The sequence below is a fragment of the Callospermophilus lateralis genome, chromosome 2 (assembly GCF_048772815.1).
Source record: "Callospermophilus lateralis isolate mCalLat2 chromosome 2, mCalLat2.hap1, whole genome shotgun sequence".
Lineage (NCBI taxonomy): Eukaryota > Metazoa > Chordata > Mammalia > Rodentia > Sciuridae > Callospermophilus > Callospermophilus lateralis.
Window position 1 is genome coordinate 205,773,313 of NC_135306.1, and position 18,783 is coordinate 205,792,095.

An 18,783-nucleotide genomic window follows, 5' to 3' on the forward strand; every position below is an offset into this window, starting at 1 on the left:
GTGGGCTGGGGTTTGTAGCTCAGTGGTAGGGTGCTTGCTTTGCATGTCTGAAGCACTGGGTTAGATCCTCAGCACCACATTAAAAAATAAATAAAAATAAAGAATTGTGTCCTTCTACAGCTAAAAAAAAAAAAATAATAGTACTTATGGTGTGGTATTATCATGAGGATGAGATGAAGTACTACATGTTAAGTGTTTAGGTCAGAGCCTAACAATAATCACTGAACAGATATGAACAAATGTGATTAAAATCTTCTTTTCAAAACAGTTAATAAGTGGATCAATTCAAGGAAAATGATAGTACAAAGTAAAAGTGGCTCAATCATGGAAATTCCTGGGGCCCAAAGGGGTGGGGCCTGTGATCTTAGTGATTTAGTGGAACCAGTTTCACCAAAATCCAGTCTGCTCATCTACCAGCTAGATGACAATTGGCAGGTTGCCCACCGTTTTCTAAGTTGTAGTTTTACTTCTGGCCTTGACTTTGACACTTTTTAAGTTAACAAGCTTTCCTAGTCTGCCACCCTTCCTTCTCTTCTCCTGTCCTGGTCCCACCACTACCTGTACCACCACCTCCACTTCTGCCTTTACCTCCAACTCTGCCCCTCCTTAAAAACCACAAACAGGAACTAGAGATGTAGCTCAGTGTTATAGTGTTTAAAAATTGGAGGGGCTGGCGTTGTGGCTCAGTGGTAGCGCACTCGCCTAGCAAGCGCAAGGCCCTGGGTTTGATCCTCAGCACCACATACAAACAAATAAAGGTGTTGTGTCCAACTACAACTAAAAAAATAAATATTAAAAAAAATAAATAAAAATTGGATATGGGCTGGGGATGTAGCCTAGAGAGTGTTTTGCATGTATGAGACCCTGGGTTCTATTTCCAGCACTGCAAAAAAAAAATTTTTAATTAAAAATTCATAAAGGGCTGGGATTGTGACTCAGTGACAGAGTGCTTACCTCGCATATGTGAGGCATTGTGTTCGATCCTCAGCACTACATAAAAATAAACAAAGATATTGTGCCCATGTATAACTAAAAAATATTTTTTAAATACATAAAATTAAAAACAAAAATTTGATAACATACTCTATTAGTGAGCATAGAAAAAGAGACACCCTCATGCAGTGATGGATGAACATAAGTATTGTAATCAGGTGGAGGGTACTGACTGATATCTATCTAAAGTACAAAATCTTATGCTCAACCTAATTCCATTTCCAGGGACTTCAACTAGAGCTAGAGATGCACAGGCTAAATAGATGAACAAGTATTTTTCTTTTTAAACTCCTTTTTTTTTGGATACAATATCTTTATCTATTTTTATGTGGTGCTGAGGATCGAACCCAGTGCCTCATGCATGTGAGGCAAGCGCTCTAACACTGAGCTACATAAATCCTCATCCCTGAGGATTTTTCTTTGTGGTGCTAGGGAATCAAACCTGAGACCTCAAGCATGTAAGGTAAGCACTCTAACACTGAGCTACATCCCTATCCCCGAACAAGGAATTTTTTAGGGCAACATTTTTGTTTGAAATTGTCTGATACAAGGGACTGGTTAAATGATATATACACACACACTGTGAAATACTGTAGAGCTGTCAAAAGAATAATTGTATAGTTGGATGTATATTAAATTCATGTATAAATGAGTTTGAGGTATAAGCAGTAATTTAAAAAAAAGGAAGGACAAAACAGAGGTCTAGGCTGAGAAAATTGGTGTAGTTATAAATTGCAAAGATGTGTACAAATAAGCTCATATATGCACAGGCTATCTCTGAAATAGTTCATATGTGATCTAAAGGCCTTACCACTTCTAATTTGCCCAATGACACCTTGTCATGACCCTTGGACTTGTCTCTCCCCCTCACTCTGCAGCCCCCGACCACCTTGCTGTGGCCAGAAACCCTAGGCATGGCCTATTTTGGCTCTGCCACGGCTGTTAGGAAAGTTCTCCTCCTGAATGTCCACAGGGCTCACTTTTCACCTCTTTCAAGATTTTGCTCAAGTCTTACCTTCCTAGTGAGGCCTGTACCGAGCCACTGTAATTAAAACTAGCCCACCATCCTCTAGAATTCCTCTTACCCTACTCTTCTCTTCTCCATAATGCTCATCACCTTCAAATGTTCCATTATTCAATGTGCTTAGGTGCCATGTTTATGGCTTATTGTCTGTTTTCTCCTAATTGGATATAAACTCTACAAAGGTTGTAATGGTCTGTGTTTTGCTCACTGTTGTAGACCAAGCATCTAACACCTAACTGATGCTCAGTAAATATTTCCTGAATATGAGAAACTGGTAACAGTTGTTATACCAGAGAGGAAAGCAGGGATCCAAAGGAGCCATGGGAGTGAGATTTACGTTTCAGTACACACCCTGATATACTTTGTACCAGATGCTTGTATTAGCTGGTAAAAATTTAATTAAAACTTTGAGCCCTACCAATAAAATGCAAAAACTGGAAGGGGTAACCTGAACTTAACTCCTTCATTCGACATGATGATCCAAGGGCAGAGAAGTTAGGTAACTTGCCTAAGATCACATGCCAGGATTTAAATCCATATCTGACTCCTGAGCCCTAGTTCTTAACTGTTACGCCATTAATTAGGGCTCTGATCATCCAATTTATTTCTGAGATAGAAATGCTAAAGGACAAGAATGTTCCAAAGATTATGGTTTGTCTGTCTGATGTTTCGTAAAGGACAGTCTCAGTTCTTTTGATAAGAGATTTTGGTTATATTCTACCAGGCTGTTGACATAAATGGGAATACTGGTCTTGGGAATTCTTTTGTGAGAACTTCACTTTCAAAGACTAAATCTCAGTCCTTTGTAGTTCGAAGTGCAATGCTCTTGAGACCTGCACCCCCAGCTAGAGATACCCATATTTCTTCTTCCAAAGCCATCAAGAGGTCTGGATGAGCTGCTGAGTGTTTGCAGATGAGGGAGAGAATTGAGGATGCTTGGTCTGGTTAAAGGGTATTGGGCGTGTTCCCAGGAACTAATAAAGACTGGCTGTTATGCCTTTTGAACAGGGCTGATTGCTGGGAGGCCTTTTTGTCCTGGCCCAGGTAGTGAACCCGCCGCTGCTGTTGGAGCCAGTAGAGCATCTCCACTTTGTCCCATTTCATCTTGTCTAGGTAGCGCTGTCCCTTGAAGGTCACTGGTTCACCAAAGATTAATTCAATCTCCTTCAGGAGGGAAACCAAAGAAGCCTCAATTTGATTGAGCTTCCTGTGGAAATAGCTGCGTAACTGATTTTCCTGCAGGAGATGACTCAGGCCCAATTCAGACTTTTGGAAGAAGCGGTTGGGGTCAGAGGCTTGCTGTTCAAACCACTCCAATCTCGCCAGCAATACCTCCCGCAGCTGAATGGGCTTCAAGGCCCGTTCCCAGGCCCTTACTAATGAGGGCAGCTGCCTCAGACGGGCTTTGGAGCTGTACTTGATGGCCATGTCCAGCCGGACGTTGTGAGGGACCTCGAGAACAGACCACAGTCGTTCTAAACGCTTCTGCAGGCTCAGGATCTGGTTCTTATCACCTTCCAGTCTGTTCTCCAGCACTGTGTTCCAATCCCACTCTCCTGGCACAAAGTCTGGCTCTTCATCTTCTAACAAGGGAGGGGGCCGCTGAATAATTGGGGACTCTTTGATACATACTGGAACCTCCACAGGTGCCTCCTCTTCAAACATCTGGAAGATGACATGGAGGAAATCTGTCTCCTGGTTGGTGAGGTACTTGAAGTAGTCATCCACAGACAGGGTGCTTTTCCACCAGGTCAGCCAGGAGATCTTCTTTGACCGCTTTTCCCAGCCTTTGCTTGGTTGGGGTGGTGTGGGAGAAGGCATCCTCTCAGTGTCTGACTGCAAAACATTTGTTCTCTGGTAAAGTCCAGTCAGATCAGGGTTGACTATTTGAAATTGTTTTTCATGGCGCAGAAAGGCTGAGGACAGGAAGGCTGACCAGTCTTTATCTGCTGCAGGTTCAACCAGAGGTCCTTGGTCAAAACAGAAATGGTCAGTAGAGACACGGCTCATCAACTCTTCGTAGACCTCCTTGGTGCTACTGCCAATGAGGCGCTCTATATCCATTTCATCTATAACTTTGGAGTCCAGTTCACCAGCCAGGTGGTTGTACAAGACTCTGGCCCCCTCAACATGGAAAGAGTCCAAAAAGTTTCTATCAGAAAGTCGCACAGCTGCTGCCTGGACCACGACTTTATTTTTCAACTTCAAAGTAGTAGTCACTGGCTGTGGATAAAGTGGAGGGGATTTGAGGTGCAGGTGGTCCCACTGTTCAAAGGCTTCTCTTTCCTGGAAACTCTTTAACATTCTCTGCAGCTCCTCCAGGTGATGCCTGGCAGCTGGGTGGTAGGTCACAACCCCCAGGAGTGGGGGCAAGCCAGAATCCAATGCTGAGTAGTGAGTCCACTCCAACTTCATGTTCTTTATCATCTGCTTCAAATCTGCAGCCACAATGTCCCTAGTCAGCTTTGGTTTGCTTTCTCCTGGAGCCAAGACCAGAGGGGTTAAGGAACGAGAAGGGAGTGTAGAAAGACCCAATTTATCTGCCAGCTTCCAGTCCTCACGAAGACAAGGCATGGATTGGCTTCTCTGTGGCTGGGAAAGGACAGGTAAAGAATGGGGGAGGGAACCTCTACTGGTGGGAGTCACAGAGTGGCTGGGAATTGACACCATCTGTGAAGAACTGAAGTCGATTTCTTTCTCTTTTCTTACAGTAGGCAGCCAGCGGAGAGGCTTTCTACTCTTCAACTGAGGGATGGACTTTAATTCCTTCACTGGATCCAATTCAGGCTCTTTAAAAAACTCCTGTGAGCGGCTGAGTTGGACAAGGTAGTTCAGGTTGAGGCTAGAGCATGGCACTTCCGCGAAGCCGGTGCTGTGAGGCCAGGGGATCGGGCACAGTTTGAAAGGCCCAATGGGGCAGGGTGGGCGCCGCTTGTCCAAGCTGCTGTGCGTGTGCTCTGCCTTCAGAAGGGTTTGGAAATCCGCGAGCAGGCAACGGTAGACGTCAGGACTGGTAAGGAAGATTGTGCAATCACTGGCAAGGCTGGCAGCCAACCGGGTGAGGGTGGCTGATTCAGTGAAGACCTTCGACATGGTCGACATAGTCACCAGCAGGTGCAGGTAGCGTAAAAAGAGCTGCTCACAGCTGAGCAGCACGTAAGTCTCGAGTCGCTTCCTCAGCTTCTGGTTGTTCTCGTAGCTCAGACTAGGTTCAGCAGGAGGCTCCCGCCAGCTGCACTTTAGTTCGTCCAGGATGACCTTGGTGAGACGGAGTCGGCCTTCAGAAGGCACCCAGGACGCCAGCCCGCTGTTGGCCAGCAGCTTGGCCACCTGGCGGCACAGCGGCGCCACCCTCAGCTTTGCCAGAGACACGGTTTGCACTCTCGAGACCTGCGGGCTGCGCTTCTGAGGCTCTGGGGGCGTCACCCTGCGGGGTAAGAGTGACAGCGGGCTCAGCAACTGGTGATAAAACCGCTGTAACTCGAACTCTACCTTTGGGGGCTCCATCTTAGCGCAGGCGGAGCCCTCGGTCCGGGCAGAGGACGCCAAATGGTTACTAAGGTAACCAGGGCCCGAAGGCTAGAGTGCGCCTGCGTAGCCAGTGCCCGCCGCTCCGGAGTCGTCGGGCCAGCCCAAGCGTGCGCACGCGCCAGGAGGCGGGGCAAAGTGTGGTTCCCCGGGGCTCCGCCCCTTGCAGCGTTACGCGGAGTTGGCCTGTGGACTTGAGTGGTTGCGTTCCGCCAGGTGGTGTGAGCAGGACCAGGATGGCTTCGGACTCCGGGGACAGTGGGACCCTGTGCACGGTGAGAGCGGAGCTTCGAGTGGATCCTCGCCCGGCACAGCCTCAGCCCCTGGGGTGATCGTTATCTTGGGAAGCCGGAAAGGAGCTGGCATTTGGGGCGGCGACTGTGATCACTGAACGCGACGGTAGCAAGGCCCCTGGCTTGAGCGTTGCTGGGTAAAACCACGGTCCTAGAATGATCAGGAGAGGCGATGAAGAAGGGGCTTTAGCCGGGCTTGGTGGTGCACACCTGTAATCCCAGCGAGTCGGAGGCAGAGACGGGAGGATCGCAAGTTCAAGGCCAGCCCCAGCAACTAAGCTGGATCCTGTCTCGAGATAAAAAAATTTAAAAAGTGGGTTGGGAATGTAACTCAGTGGTTAAGCGTCCCTGGGTTCAATCCCCAGGACGCCACCCCCCCTCCGCAACACACACACACACAAAAAGACTGGAAGAAGGTCACGTGAGGCACGTCTCCAGGTCGTGGAGTGATTACAGTGTAGGTCAGGTGGTGAAATATGGTCAGGCTAGATAATAGGTCCCCAGTCCTCATCGGCTGGTCTCTGCGTCCCTTGCAGTTGGAGTTCGCGGTACAGATGACCTGCCAGCGCTGTGTGGACGCGGTGCGCAAGTCCCTGCAAGGGGTGGCAGGTAAGAGCTGGGTAAACCTTTCTGGTCCCTTGGGAAGAACCAGGCTAGTGTGTTAGTCCAGCCCTACTTCCATTTTACAGATGCAGAAATGGATACCCAGAGGGTGAAAGGAATATTCTTAGGCACACGGAGACCCAGAGGCAGAGCCTAGCATACAGGTCTGGAGTTTATCCTGTCAGAGCCCTCTAAAGGCTCTAACTGCCGGAGCCTCCCGTTCCCTGGAGTGAGGAGCTAGTCAGAGTACAGCTCCTCCTACTGAGGGAGATCCCTGAAGCTCAGGCTGTTCTTGCTTAGTCAACAGTCCTGACAAAGCAAACTGCAACCTTGGCCCTGGTGCATTTTTAAAAAGCCAGCCGGTCTGGAGTTGACTTGGCACAATCAGAAAGATTTGAAGGCAGAGCCACTGGCATGGCCCTGGGAACTGGCTTCCTTTGATTCTGTTAAATATTCTTCCAGCCATTCTGTAGGTATGGGCCAGACACTGGGAGGCTTTTAGAGAGAAAGGTCACCACTGTGCTTTGGTAAAGATGAGCATGTAAGCCTTGCTCAGGTGGCATTTACAGAACAGGAAAAATGGTTCTGAGAGAGAAGGAGATGAGGTGGGCTCTGAAGCCAGGAAAATGGTAGCTCTGGATCCTGCCTAGGTTGGCAGTGTGTGTTGTACTTAACAGGGTGCACTCCAGAATCAGAGCTGTTTAGGTTCAAATCCCTTATTTGCCACTTACTGGAGACTTCATACATGTGATTTTTTGTGTCTATATTTCTGCAGTGTTTAAATGGGGATGATAGCAGAAGTTACCCTGAAGGATCATTATAAAGAGTAAATTAGCTAATACCTATAAAGTACTTTAGCAAAGTCTTGGCCAGGTAGTAAGAGCCCAGAAAATCTCAGGGGATTATTAGAGGAAGGGCTTACAGGTGGTGATCTGCTTGGAGGGAGGTGTGAGGGAACAGTTTTTGTTTGTTTTTGCAGTGCTGGGATCAAACCCAGGGCCTCATGCATGCTAGTCAAGTGCTTTACCACTGAGCTACATCCTCAACCCCTACAGGGCAGATCTTGAAGATGAGTTTGCTTAGGTTCCTTTTTTGGGATGGCAGGTAAGGGTCTGATGGAAATTGAGCCTTTCTACTCAGAGTGTCTGAGCATGGCTTTTCCAGGACACAGTGCCCTCCATTTCCTATAAAACATTCCTGCTGGGAAAGCAGACAGCTGGAGTTTTTGTTGGATAAAGGGCTGTGTTCGGCCCTCAGCAGGTTTTTTTAGGTACAGAAAGAGACATCTGGTGACCCTGTGTTTTCTGGTCTGGGTAACTTCAACCAGCTTGGGTTTCTCATGGCCTGGGCAGGGGAATCACAGTCTCCAGAATAGAGAGAGAGAGGAGTGTTGCTTGGCCTTGGGAAGGAGGGCTTTGCTCTTCTCACAGGGGTGAGTCTAAGGGGCTCCTAGCTCAGGGCTCAACTCCTTGAGCTCCTATCACTTAGTCTGGAGTTCCTGTGGTCTCTCTTTTTTCCTTCTAGGCCCTGGACTAACCAAAGCCTGGCCTAGCCACATTCCGAGGTTCACCAGCCAAAGCGAACTTCTGCTTGGCTGGATAATGAGACTTCTGGTGCAGACTTGGATCAGAAATTAAAAAGCGACATAGCTACAGGAGCTTTAGAAGCAGAGAATCAGCTCTTCTTGGAAGACCCCAGGGTCTGGAAACACACTAGGCCAGGCCTTTATCTGCTGTTTGTTCAAAACACACTTGGGCCTGTGTACTAACGCAAGCCCCCCTCACCTTTCCCTGGCCTATACAAGAAGCCAGCTTTGAGCTCCCTATTGCCTCTGTTTCCCCTCCAGTACTTTTTCCTTGTTAAAGTCAAGGTGATTTTTTAAAAGTCATAACTAGATAATATGCATTAGTTACTTGAGGCTCTCTTCATGAGTATATAAGAATCCTTCTGCAGACTTATGTATACAGGACAATTGCAGAGACTTCAAGGGCAATGAGGACTCCATAGGCTCTTTTTCTGACACATTGACTTTTGAACTTGACTCCTGTGATCCACACAGAGCTTCTGCCCTCACAGAGATAGCAGCCTAGATAATAAAACAGGATTATAATCAATGCAGAGTGAGTTTCTCAGGGGAAGTATGAGCTGCTGTGGGACAGGTATGTGAGGGCTCAACCCAGCCTGGAGGTGACCGGCTGTTTCTTGGGGTGAGCCAAGTATCTGGGTTAAGTGCCTGCACTCTGGAGCAAGGCTGCCTGGGATTCCCAGTTCCATAACTTACCACAGTGTGACTTCAAGCAAGTTTCTTCTTCTCTCTGTGCCTCAGTGTCCTTACCTGGAAATAGGAATAATAGCACCTAATTCACAGGGTTACTCTTGGTATCAAATGAGTCAATACTGGTAAAATCATCAAGGAGGATCTGGCCCATGGTGCCTGCTCAGTTGACATGGCTCTCAAGGTAGTGGTGATAAGCCCCCCTTTATAATGCATGTAACTGGCTTACTGAGATAAAATTGACATAAATTCACCTATCTAAAGTGTACAATTCAATCAGTATATTCGCAGAGTTGTGCAGCTATCACTATCAATTTTACGTTTTCATGATTTTATACAAGAAATCCTGTATCCTTTAACTTTAATCCTGTATCAACTTCTTGTTTCCCAACCCTGACCCCTAACTTTTCTGTCTACTATTCTGGACATTTCATATAAATAGCATCATAGGCTGGGCATGGTGGCACATGCCTATAATTCCAGGCACCTGGGAAGCTGAGGCAGGAGGCTCACAAGTTCAAGGTCAGCCTCGGCAACTTAGGGAGGCCCTGTCTCAAATTTAAAAAAAGGACTGGGGATGTGGCTCAGTGGTTAAACACTCCTGGGTTTAATCCCTGGTGGTGAAGGAGACACACAGATAGATGACTGGGGATGTAGCTCAGTAGTAAAGTACCCCGTGTATTCACTTCCCAGTACCAAAAAAAAAAAAAAAAAAAAAAGGCTTATATATCATGTGGTCTTTTGAGACTGGCTTTGACATAGCAAAATGTTTGGAGGCTCAGGCATGTTGTATCAGGCATCCAGACTCCATTTCTTCTTATAGCTGATATCCCACATTGCATGGATATTGTTTTTGTTTATCCTTTTGTCAGTTGATGGTCATTTGGGTTGTTTTCACCTTTTTGCTGTCACAAATAATGCTGCTATGGATAGCCCACTTTATATATATATTTTGTTGTTGTTGTTGTTGTACTTAGTTTTTCATGACAGCAGAATGCATTTCAATTGATCATATACAAATGGAGCGCGACATTTCAATTCTTTGGTTGTACACAGTGTAGAGATGCACCATTTGTGCAATCATACATGTACCTAGAGTAATGATGTCCATCTCATTCCACTATCTTTCCTACCCTCATAACCCCTACCCACCCTCCCCTTTCCCCAATCCAAAGATCCTTCATTCTTCCCATGCCCCCCCACCATCATAGATAAACATCCACTAATCAGAGAAAACATTCGGCCTTTAGTTTTTGGGGATTGGCTTACTTCACTTAGCATAATATTCTCCAGCTCCATCCATTTACCTGCAAATGCCACAATTTTATTTTCTTTTAATGCTGAGTAATATTCCACAGTCTCTTTATCCATTCAGCTATTGATGAGTATCTAGGTTGGTTCCACAGTTTAGCTATTGTGAATTCAGCTGGATAGCCCACTTTTATAAAAATATTTGAAGAAGAGTTTTCTGTTTCAAAAGTTATAAATAATACCTAGTATGTAGAAAGTACTCACAGAAAGCTTCTTCAAGTTCACCCAGCTAGAAGAAAGCCTCCACGCTGACTTCTGACCATGGGAAGGTTGGTGAAATTAAGGATATCTGTCTCCTTCCCGCTGTGAGCACGGATGCCATTCCTCTGCTGTCTTCTGCCCTCTGTCTCCTCCCAGGTATCCAGGGTATGGAGGTACAGTTGGAGAACCAGATGGTCTTGGTGCAGACCACTCTGCCCAGCCAGGAGGTGCAGGCGCTCCTGGAAGGCACTGGGCGGCAGGCCGTACTCAAGGGCATGGGCAGCAGCCAGTTGCGTGAGTGACCACTGTGTCCTTGGCCTCTGACTCTCTGGGAGGGAGCTAGCCCACGACTGGTTCAAATCTACCCAGACGATTCTCATACTCTTGGTTGGAGTGACTTTGGGGACAGTGTAAAAGTCATATGAGACTCCCTGCCCTTCCTGAGTTGATGAAGAGGTAGAGCAGAATAAGGTGGCAAACTAGCCTGAGTGTCCAATACTTTGCAGAGAATCTGGGGGCAGCAGTGGCCATTCTGGGGGGCCCTGGCACCGTGCAGGGCGTGGTGCGCTTCCTACAGCTGACCCCTGAGCGCTGCCTCATCGAGGGAACCATCGACGGCCTAGAGCCTGGGCTGCATGGACTCCACGTCCATCAGTATGGTGATCTCACGAGGAACTGCAGCAGGTATATCATCCATAATGTCCCTGATAGTGGCTTCATCTGTGTGCTTTCACACCTGATCCTCACAAGAACCCCAGGAGGCTCAGCCTACAGATAAGAAACTGAGGCTCAAAGAGATTATATGGTTTACAAAAGATCCCACAGGATGTGAAAGGTAGAGTTGGGATTTGAATCAAGGTCTGATTCTGAGGCTCCTGCTGGGAACCACTGTACTGCCTCTCAGATGAAGGGCAGGGTCTGTGACAGAGTTTTTGTCCTACTGTCATATAATTAGATGTTTACTCCTTTATATCTCTCCTGGACCAAAAGCTCATTCAGGCAAAACCCAAACCCATTATTCTATCCAGATTCTTCCTTCTTGTTGTCATCTCCCCAAAGCCTGGAACAGAGTAGGCCTATTTGTTGAATGAATGAAACAAATGTAGATAGAGAAGAAAGTGGACCAACTTGGCCTGTGAGCTGCTGTTCTGCTGCCCACCTGCTACCTCTCCTCCTTAGTTGTGGGGACCACTTTAACCCTGATGGAACATCTCATGGGGGACCAGAGGACTCTGAACGGGTAAGTATTCGTCTGGGCTGGGTTCGGGTATAGAGAAAACCCAGGTCTCAGAGGCTGGGCAGGCAGCTCCTGGGGCCTTGGAGTGTGGTGGAGTCTTTTCCTCTCATTTCATTTTGTTCAGTGTAAGAACATTTGTTAATTCTTTTCTGTGAGCAAGGCCTTGGGAAATAACACTGCATAACCCAGTGCCTGCCTCCAGGGGACTCACAGTCTAGTGGTATAATCCTTGCTGGAGCCCCAGGAACCCAGGCTGACACCTGATCCAACCCAAGGGCCAGTGGGAAACCGCCTCCCAGCAGAGCAGGTGAGGGTGTGGAAATTGAAGCTTTTACTAAAAAGGCTGCCCCTGACACTAGGACCCCAGTCCTGGCATTGTTTTCTCTCCAGAAGATTGTTTCCCTGACTTCAGGGAGTCAATCACATGCCACCTCAAAGATTTTCGAATTATCTGAGTCGGGCTTGTATGTTCCTCAGTTGTTTAAGTTGACTCATTTTTTTTCCTTAGATAAATTTAGGTGTATTATTATTACTGTTGTTGTTGTCATTATTATTATTTTCAATCAATCCCAGGAAGTTTCAACGTGTTCCAAAGTAGAGCAATAAATATCAAAAACGGCCATGTGGGGCTGGGGCTGTGACTCAGTAGTAGAGCACTTGTCTATCATGTATGAGGCACTGGGTTTTATCCTTAGCACCACATAAAAATAAATAAAATAAAGGCATTATGTCTATCTACAGCTACAAAATATTCTAAAAAACCTAAAACTGCCATGTCCTTATCATCTAACTTCAGGTTACCATTTCATGGTCACCATTATTTTGTCTATATCCCTGGCCCTTCTCCACGAGTATTTTGAAGCAAATCAAGACCTCATTTCATATCACTAAGGAAGATTGATTGATTGAATGATTGATTGATTGATTGACTGATTGAGATAGGGTCTTGCTATGTTAAGCCCAGACTGGTCTTAGCCTCAGCCTCCCTAAGAGCTGGGACTGCAGGCTCACACATAGCTGAGGTAAATTTATTTTTAACTAGAAACTTGATATTGCCACATAAAAATAAATCAATAAAAGAAAAAAAGTTACTAAAGTCCTGCTAGAGACTGGCTTGACAGGCTTGGGAACTGAGGTCACTTTGTCAAAGTACAGATTAGAGGACATGAAAGTGATGTAAAATATCTTTTCGCACTAACCTGAGACTTTCCTCCTGATGCCTTCCCAGGGGCTGGAAGCCATTGAAGGGGGGACTGCATGTTCCTTAATGCCCTGTCACACCTCTTATCATCTCCTTTCTGGGGGTGTATGTCCCCCCAGCTCTTGGGGATAACAGCCAAAGGCAGGTTCCTGGTGCTGGAAACCTGCCAGCTCCTTCTAATGTGGCAGGACTCAGGGCCTTGTTTTTTTTTTTTTTTTTTTTTTAAAGAGAATTTTAAGATTTATTTTTTAGTATTTGGCGGACACAACATCTTTGTCTATATGTGGTGCTGAGAATCGAACCCGTGCCGCACGCATGTCAGGCAAGCGCGCTACCGCTTGAGCCACATCCCCAGCCCAGGGCCTTGTTTTTATTTTTTTTTCTTTTGTTCACATCTGTCTCTCATTACTTATGAGATCTTCAAAACTTCTTTACCTTATAAAATACCTTTTCCTGCCTGTATTTTTTATTTTTATATTACATTTTCTTTAAATATGATTTTATTTATTTATTTATTTATTTTGGTACTAGGGATTGAACCCAGGGGTGCTTATTCACTGAGCCACATCCCCAGACCCTTTTATTTTTTATTTTTTTATTTAGAGACAGGGTCTCACTGAGACAGTGCTTAGGGACTCACTAAGTAGATGAGGCTGACTTCGAACTTACAATCCTCCTGCCTAAGCCTCCCAAGTTGCTGGGATTATAGGTGTGTGCTACCATGCCCAGCTTTATTTTCTATCTTGATGAACATTTTCAACCTCTGACACAAAACCAATGAAACCATGGTACAGGGTAAGCATCCTTAACCTCAAAATCCAAAATCCAAATACTCTAAATCTGGAACTTTGAGTGTAGTCCTTTTGTTTTGGAGGAGATAGAGGTATAGAGGTTTGAACATGCTAGGCAAGTACTCCACTGCAGAGTGAGGTGTATTTTTAAGAGTTTGGATTTTTGTATTAGGGTTGCTCAACCAGTAAAGTGTATAAGAACCTTTTTAAAATCTGAAACACTTAGAAATCACTGACCTCAAGCATTTGGGATATTATTCAGCTTGTATGTTTATTATTTCATGTAACTGATTATTTTGGATTTGGGACAGCTCTGTCTTGTTTCTAGTGGTCAAAATCTCTAATTTTGCCCCTGAGAAGTTGGGGAAACAAAATGTCCTCAGTGTCCAGGGCATTAGTGATCTTCTGCCTCAAATCAAATCAAATGTTTTATATTAGCATATAAAACAGTATACTTTGATCATCTCAGTTTCTTTGGGCCAGAATCTGCGTATTTCTGGCTCAGGATCTCATGGGGCTGCAGTCATTGAGGGCTCAACATGGAGAGGATCAGTTTCCCAGCTTGCTATTGCAAGAGTTGCTGTTGGCAGGTTTCGGGTCCTCCTTGGCTGTTGGCCAGATACTTAGTGCTTTGTCACGTGGGTCTCTCGCTAGGGTGGTAGCTGGCTTCCTTCAGAGTACATGAGTAAGAGTGTGAAAGCCTCCAAGACTGAAGCCAGGTTCTTGTTGTAACCTAAACTAGGAAGTGACACTCAGTCTAGCCCCCACTCCAGGGGGTAAATCACACAGACATGAATAGAGGAGGTGCATCTCCACCCTGCCTTGAAAGCTGGTGGGCAGGAGCTGGGCAGGTGAAGAGCATGAGCATGGGAAAGGCAGATCCAGCGGGAGGGGGGGAGTGTTGTTTCTGGAGGGCAAGAAACTACCTTGTCACCTGGTTCTTTGCTCCAAAGTGGATGGAATTGGCAGCCATATTGCACCCCAGGAAGAAGTGAGTAAGAGCTGAGCAGCCAAGGCTGTCATGAGATCTCCAGTTTCCTTTTGGGTTACAGCACTTGGTTTTGCCCCACTGGAAATGAATTCATTGTGGGAATTCGTATTCAAGCTGGTTGTCCCTTGCACATCTCTCCTAATGATCTCTAAGCTTCTGTCCCTTTTCTCCCAGCCCTCCTCAGTCTTTCCTTTTCATACAATGTACTGAGGGATTGCTCTGAAGCATGGAAGGACCATGCCACACTCCTGCCTGAAACCCTTCTTGGCCCTCCAGTGCCTGAGGGTACAGACTGGGCCCAGCTTCTTGGTGTGATGTTCAAGGACTCCTTGGCCCAATTCCACTTGCCTGTGTGCTGAGGGGAGGGACTGGGAAGACAGTCTCTCCCTTACCCCCTGCAGGGTCATGCCCAGCCTGCTCCCATCCTAGCCCTGACACCTCCCCGACCTTGATAGTGGTTTCTACCATTAAAGTCCCCAACACAGGACAGTATAACAAAAAGTGCCAGGTGCTGGCCACAGATGCTGGCCACAGATGCTCCTCTGAACATGAAGATAAAGCAGAAACAGTATTCTTGCTGCTGTCAGCCCTGTCACTCACCACATGCTGGTGTGCTTTGCTATGCAGCAGCAAGGCCTGTGGACCAGCCCACACTGGCTCCAGCACTTGCTTTTGCTCAAGTGTCAGGTCAGGGATGATTTATTTGCACAGATGTAGGTTTCTGTGGCTTACCAATAAGGTCCTATCACCCCAGGACATACCAGCTATTGTCCTCATCTGTGTTACCTTTTTTTTTTTTTTTTTGGTACTGTGGATTGAACCCAAGGGTGCTTTGACATTGAGCTACATCGCCAGCTCTTTTTTTAATATTTATTTTTTAGTTTTAGGTGGACATAATATCTTTATTTTCCCGTGCATGCCAGGCGAGCGCGTTACCGCTTGGGCCACATCCCCAGCCCCCCAGCTCTTTTCATTTTTCATTTTGAGACAGGGTCTCACCAAGTTGCTGAGGCTGGCCTTGAACTTGCGATCTTGCCTCAGCCTCTTGAGTCACTGGGATTGCAGGTGTGTGCTACCATGCCCAGCCTCACCTCTTTTTTTTTTTTTTTTTTCTTTAAGAGAAGAGAGAGAGAGAGACAGAGAATTTTTTTTAATATTTATTTTTCAGTTTTCAGTGAATACAACATCTTTATTTTATTTTTATGTGGCGCTGAGGATTGAACCCAGCGCCCCACGCATGCCAGGCGAGTACGTTACCGCTTGAGCCACATCCCCAGCCCCTCACCTATGTTCTTGATCACATCTATTTCATATCGGAGGCCTTTGAGGGTGGAGACCACATATGTACCCCACCATGCCTGCCAGAGTATCTGATGGAAGTGTTCAGGAGATGTGATAGGATGCTTTTTCTTTTCTTTTGGAGGGGAGGATTGAACTACTCAGGGGCACTTGACTACCGAGCCACAACCCCAGCCCTATTTTGTATTTTACTTAGAAACAAGGTCTCACTGAGTTTTTGCTGAGGCTGGCTTTCAACTCACAATCCTCCAGTCTCAGCCTCCTGAGCTGTTGGGATTACAGGCATGTGCCATCATGCCTGGCTAGATGCTTTTCTTACCTTCTAGGAAGAAGGGGGAAAACCCAGCTTCTGAAGCCAGGACAGGCCCTTTGCCCTCTCATGTTTCTTCTTTCTTTCCTTGAGCCAGGAGTCAGGGAAGTGATGCTGGCTCCTATGATGGTTAGAGAAGCCAACTGTCGCAACTTAAGCCTAGGGGAATTGAAGACTGCCAAGGGCCTACAGAGCCAAAGGAGGCTGGAGAACTGGGCTTGGAAAGAAGCAAGAACTGGGCTATCAAGGCTGCATGTAGGGCTGGACAATGTAGGAAAGACAGGCTGGTCCAATAGGGGTGACTGCCCAGAATGGGGATGCTGGCCCTTTCCAGGGTGCTGGCATTTCCCCTAGGATTTGAGTTCAGGGAAGGAGTGTCCAAGTTGCCTTCCTTGAGTTCCAGAACATCCCTTGATCCTACTGACTGGGCCCACAGGAAGAAATTGGTGGTTTTGGGAAGTGGGAAGAGAAATCAGATACTGCAAAGCCAGAAGATAACAACATCTGTGCCCCCATGTAACCCTTCTTCCCACTGTGTCTCAAACCAGCACCGCGGAGACCTGGGCAATGTCCATGCTGATGCTGATGGCCGAGCTGTCTTCCGGATAGAGGATGAGCTGCTGAAGGTGAGCTGGGAAGAAGGTTGGGCCCTTCCCAAAGGGACAGTGATTCTGAGACTGTTGTCACCCTTCAAAGGTGTGGGACGTGATTGGTCGCAGCCTGGTTGTTGATGAGGGAGAAGATGACCTGGGCCGGGGTGGCCATCCCTTATCCAAGATCACAGGAAACTCTGGGGAGAGGTGGGTAACTGCCCTCAAGAGGAGGCTGTTCTCTGCCAGTGGCACACATGGGACCCTGGGAGGTACCAGACAAGGGTCTACTCTGACCATACATCCTTCTTCAGGTTGGCCTGTGGCATCATTGCACGTTCCGCTGGTCTTTTCCAAAACCCCAAGCAGATCTGCTCTTGTGACGGCCTCACCATCTGGGAAGAGCGAGGCCGGCCCATCGCTGGTGAGGGCCGAAAGGACTCGGCCCAGCCTCCTGCTCACCTCTAAGCAGGGCCTCGCCTTGATTCTCTTCTGTCCTGCCAGCTGAGCACCTTCCCCCTACAGAGGAAGAAGAGTGAGTTGTGCTTGCTCAGGCCCAGGAGGACTGGGCACAGGGCATATAGGGGTCACTGTGAGGTTCCTTTGGCAAATTAAACTTTTATTTTCATATGGAACATAGCTTTTGTCTCTCTGTGTCCCTTAATGGACTTGGAGAACACAGTCTTTCTGCTCTATGTTTTGCCCCAGGGCTACTCCTTAGCTTTGAAGCCAAAAAACCTGGATTAAAATCCACACACTGGCCAGGAGTGGTGGCACACACCTGTATTCCCAGCCATTTGGGAGTCTGAGGCAGGAGGATCACAATTTCAAAACAAGCCTCAGGAACTTAGGCCCTCAGCAATTTAGCCGAGGCCCTGTCTCAAAATAAAAAGTAATAAAAGGGCTGGGATTGGGGCTGATGTTGTGGCTCAGTGGTAGAGTGCTCTCCTAGCATGTATGAGGCGCTCAAGCCTCAGCACCACATAAAAATGTATAAAATAAAGGTATTGTGTCCAATTACAACTGGGAAAAAAAAAAAGGTGGGGTCAATCTATTACCCTAGTGCCAAAAAAAAAAAAAAAAAAACAAAAAATTCCACACACCAGGCCTCAGGCCCCTCTTCCTCTTTAGGGTAATAGTGAAGGGCCACAGCAGTTGTATTTCTGTGTGTGGCCTCCCTTTTCCCCTCCCTTGGCTGACTGGAATCAAATCAACTCCACCTGTGCTAGCCCCTGCATTCCTTGAGAAATCAAAGCAGATCTAGCTGTAGTTTCTTCCTGTGGTTGGGCTCATAAGAATGTAGGAACTTTAGGACCCCATACTCTTTTAAAATTAATCTGGCTCAAGTTGATTTCTTTATGAACTCACAAGTAAAAAAAAAACTCTTAATTAACCTAATTAAGTCTTAATTACTAAGTGAGTGCTTGGCAGAAAGCCTGGTACATGCTAAGTTAAGGGAGCTGAAGCTGTGATTCTGAGGCCACATGGGCCCCTGGAGACAACCCCAGGAAAATTCCTCTCTCAGCCAGTGGCTGTTAACCAAAATAGCACATGGGCCTTGGATTTGGGGCTCCCCTCAGCTGTTCCCCCAACACCCCCACCCCATGCCACATTAAGCTTTCCTATCCTTAACAAAACTGGTTTTTCAACCTGGTGAAGTACAAACTTTGCCCCTGTGCCACTTGCTTGGAATCAGGAGGGGGCTTTATAGTAAGTTGGCTTTGGCTTTGAGGCTCCTGGCTCTGTTCCCATTCACTAGGCCCTGCCTGTTTTCCACTTGAAGGATGCTGGCACCACCTCCAGTGCCAGCCTTGGACTCTGTTCCTTCTGACCAAACTTACGCTGGTTGTATTCCTATTCCCCTTGGTCCCTGGAGCCAAATCCTTTTAAGCCTGAGATCCAGGATGTCTTCCCTACCTCCTGGCCATTACAGAAATCTCTGGGTTCTGTCTATAGCCAACCCCTGACCTTCTTACACCTCCATTCTGGAATTACAGCAGGGCTTAACCGTTTTGAGCTGAACTACTCACCATTCCCTACCACTCAGTTAACACTCTTAAGAGATCAACATGCCCATTAGCTGTTCTTTCTGAACTCTGAGCTATGTGATTTCTAAATTGTTTACATATTGCAGAA

At 46.7% G+C, this 18,783-nt stretch overlaps 2 protein-coding genes across 2 annotated transcripts; one reads left to right on the forward strand and one right to left on the reverse strand.

The window, feature by feature from the left end:
- Positions 1–2,962: 2,962 nt before the first annotated feature.
- On the reverse strand, positions 2,963–5,524 carry Ccdc87 (coiled-coil domain containing 87). Its single transcript, XM_076847639.2, has one exon. It carries the CDS (start codon positions 5,522–5,524, stop codon positions 2,963–2,965), a length of 2,562 nt encoding a protein of 853 aa, XP_076703754.2.
- Positions 5,108–17,282, forward strand: Ccs (copper chaperone for superoxide dismutase). The gene is made up of 8 exons (XM_076847640.2): positions 5,108–5,820; positions 6,375–6,447; positions 10,385–10,522; positions 10,735–10,912; positions 11,408–11,468; positions 16,606–16,683; positions 16,754–16,857; positions 16,962–17,282. The coding sequence occupies exons 1-8, from the start codon at positions 5,782–5,784 to the stop codon at positions 17,113–17,115; spliced, it is 825 nt and encodes a 274-aa protein (XP_076703755.1). The 5' UTR covers positions 5,108–5,781; the 3' UTR covers positions 17,116–17,282.
- The last annotated feature ends 1,501 nt before the right edge of the window (positions 17,283–18,783 follow it).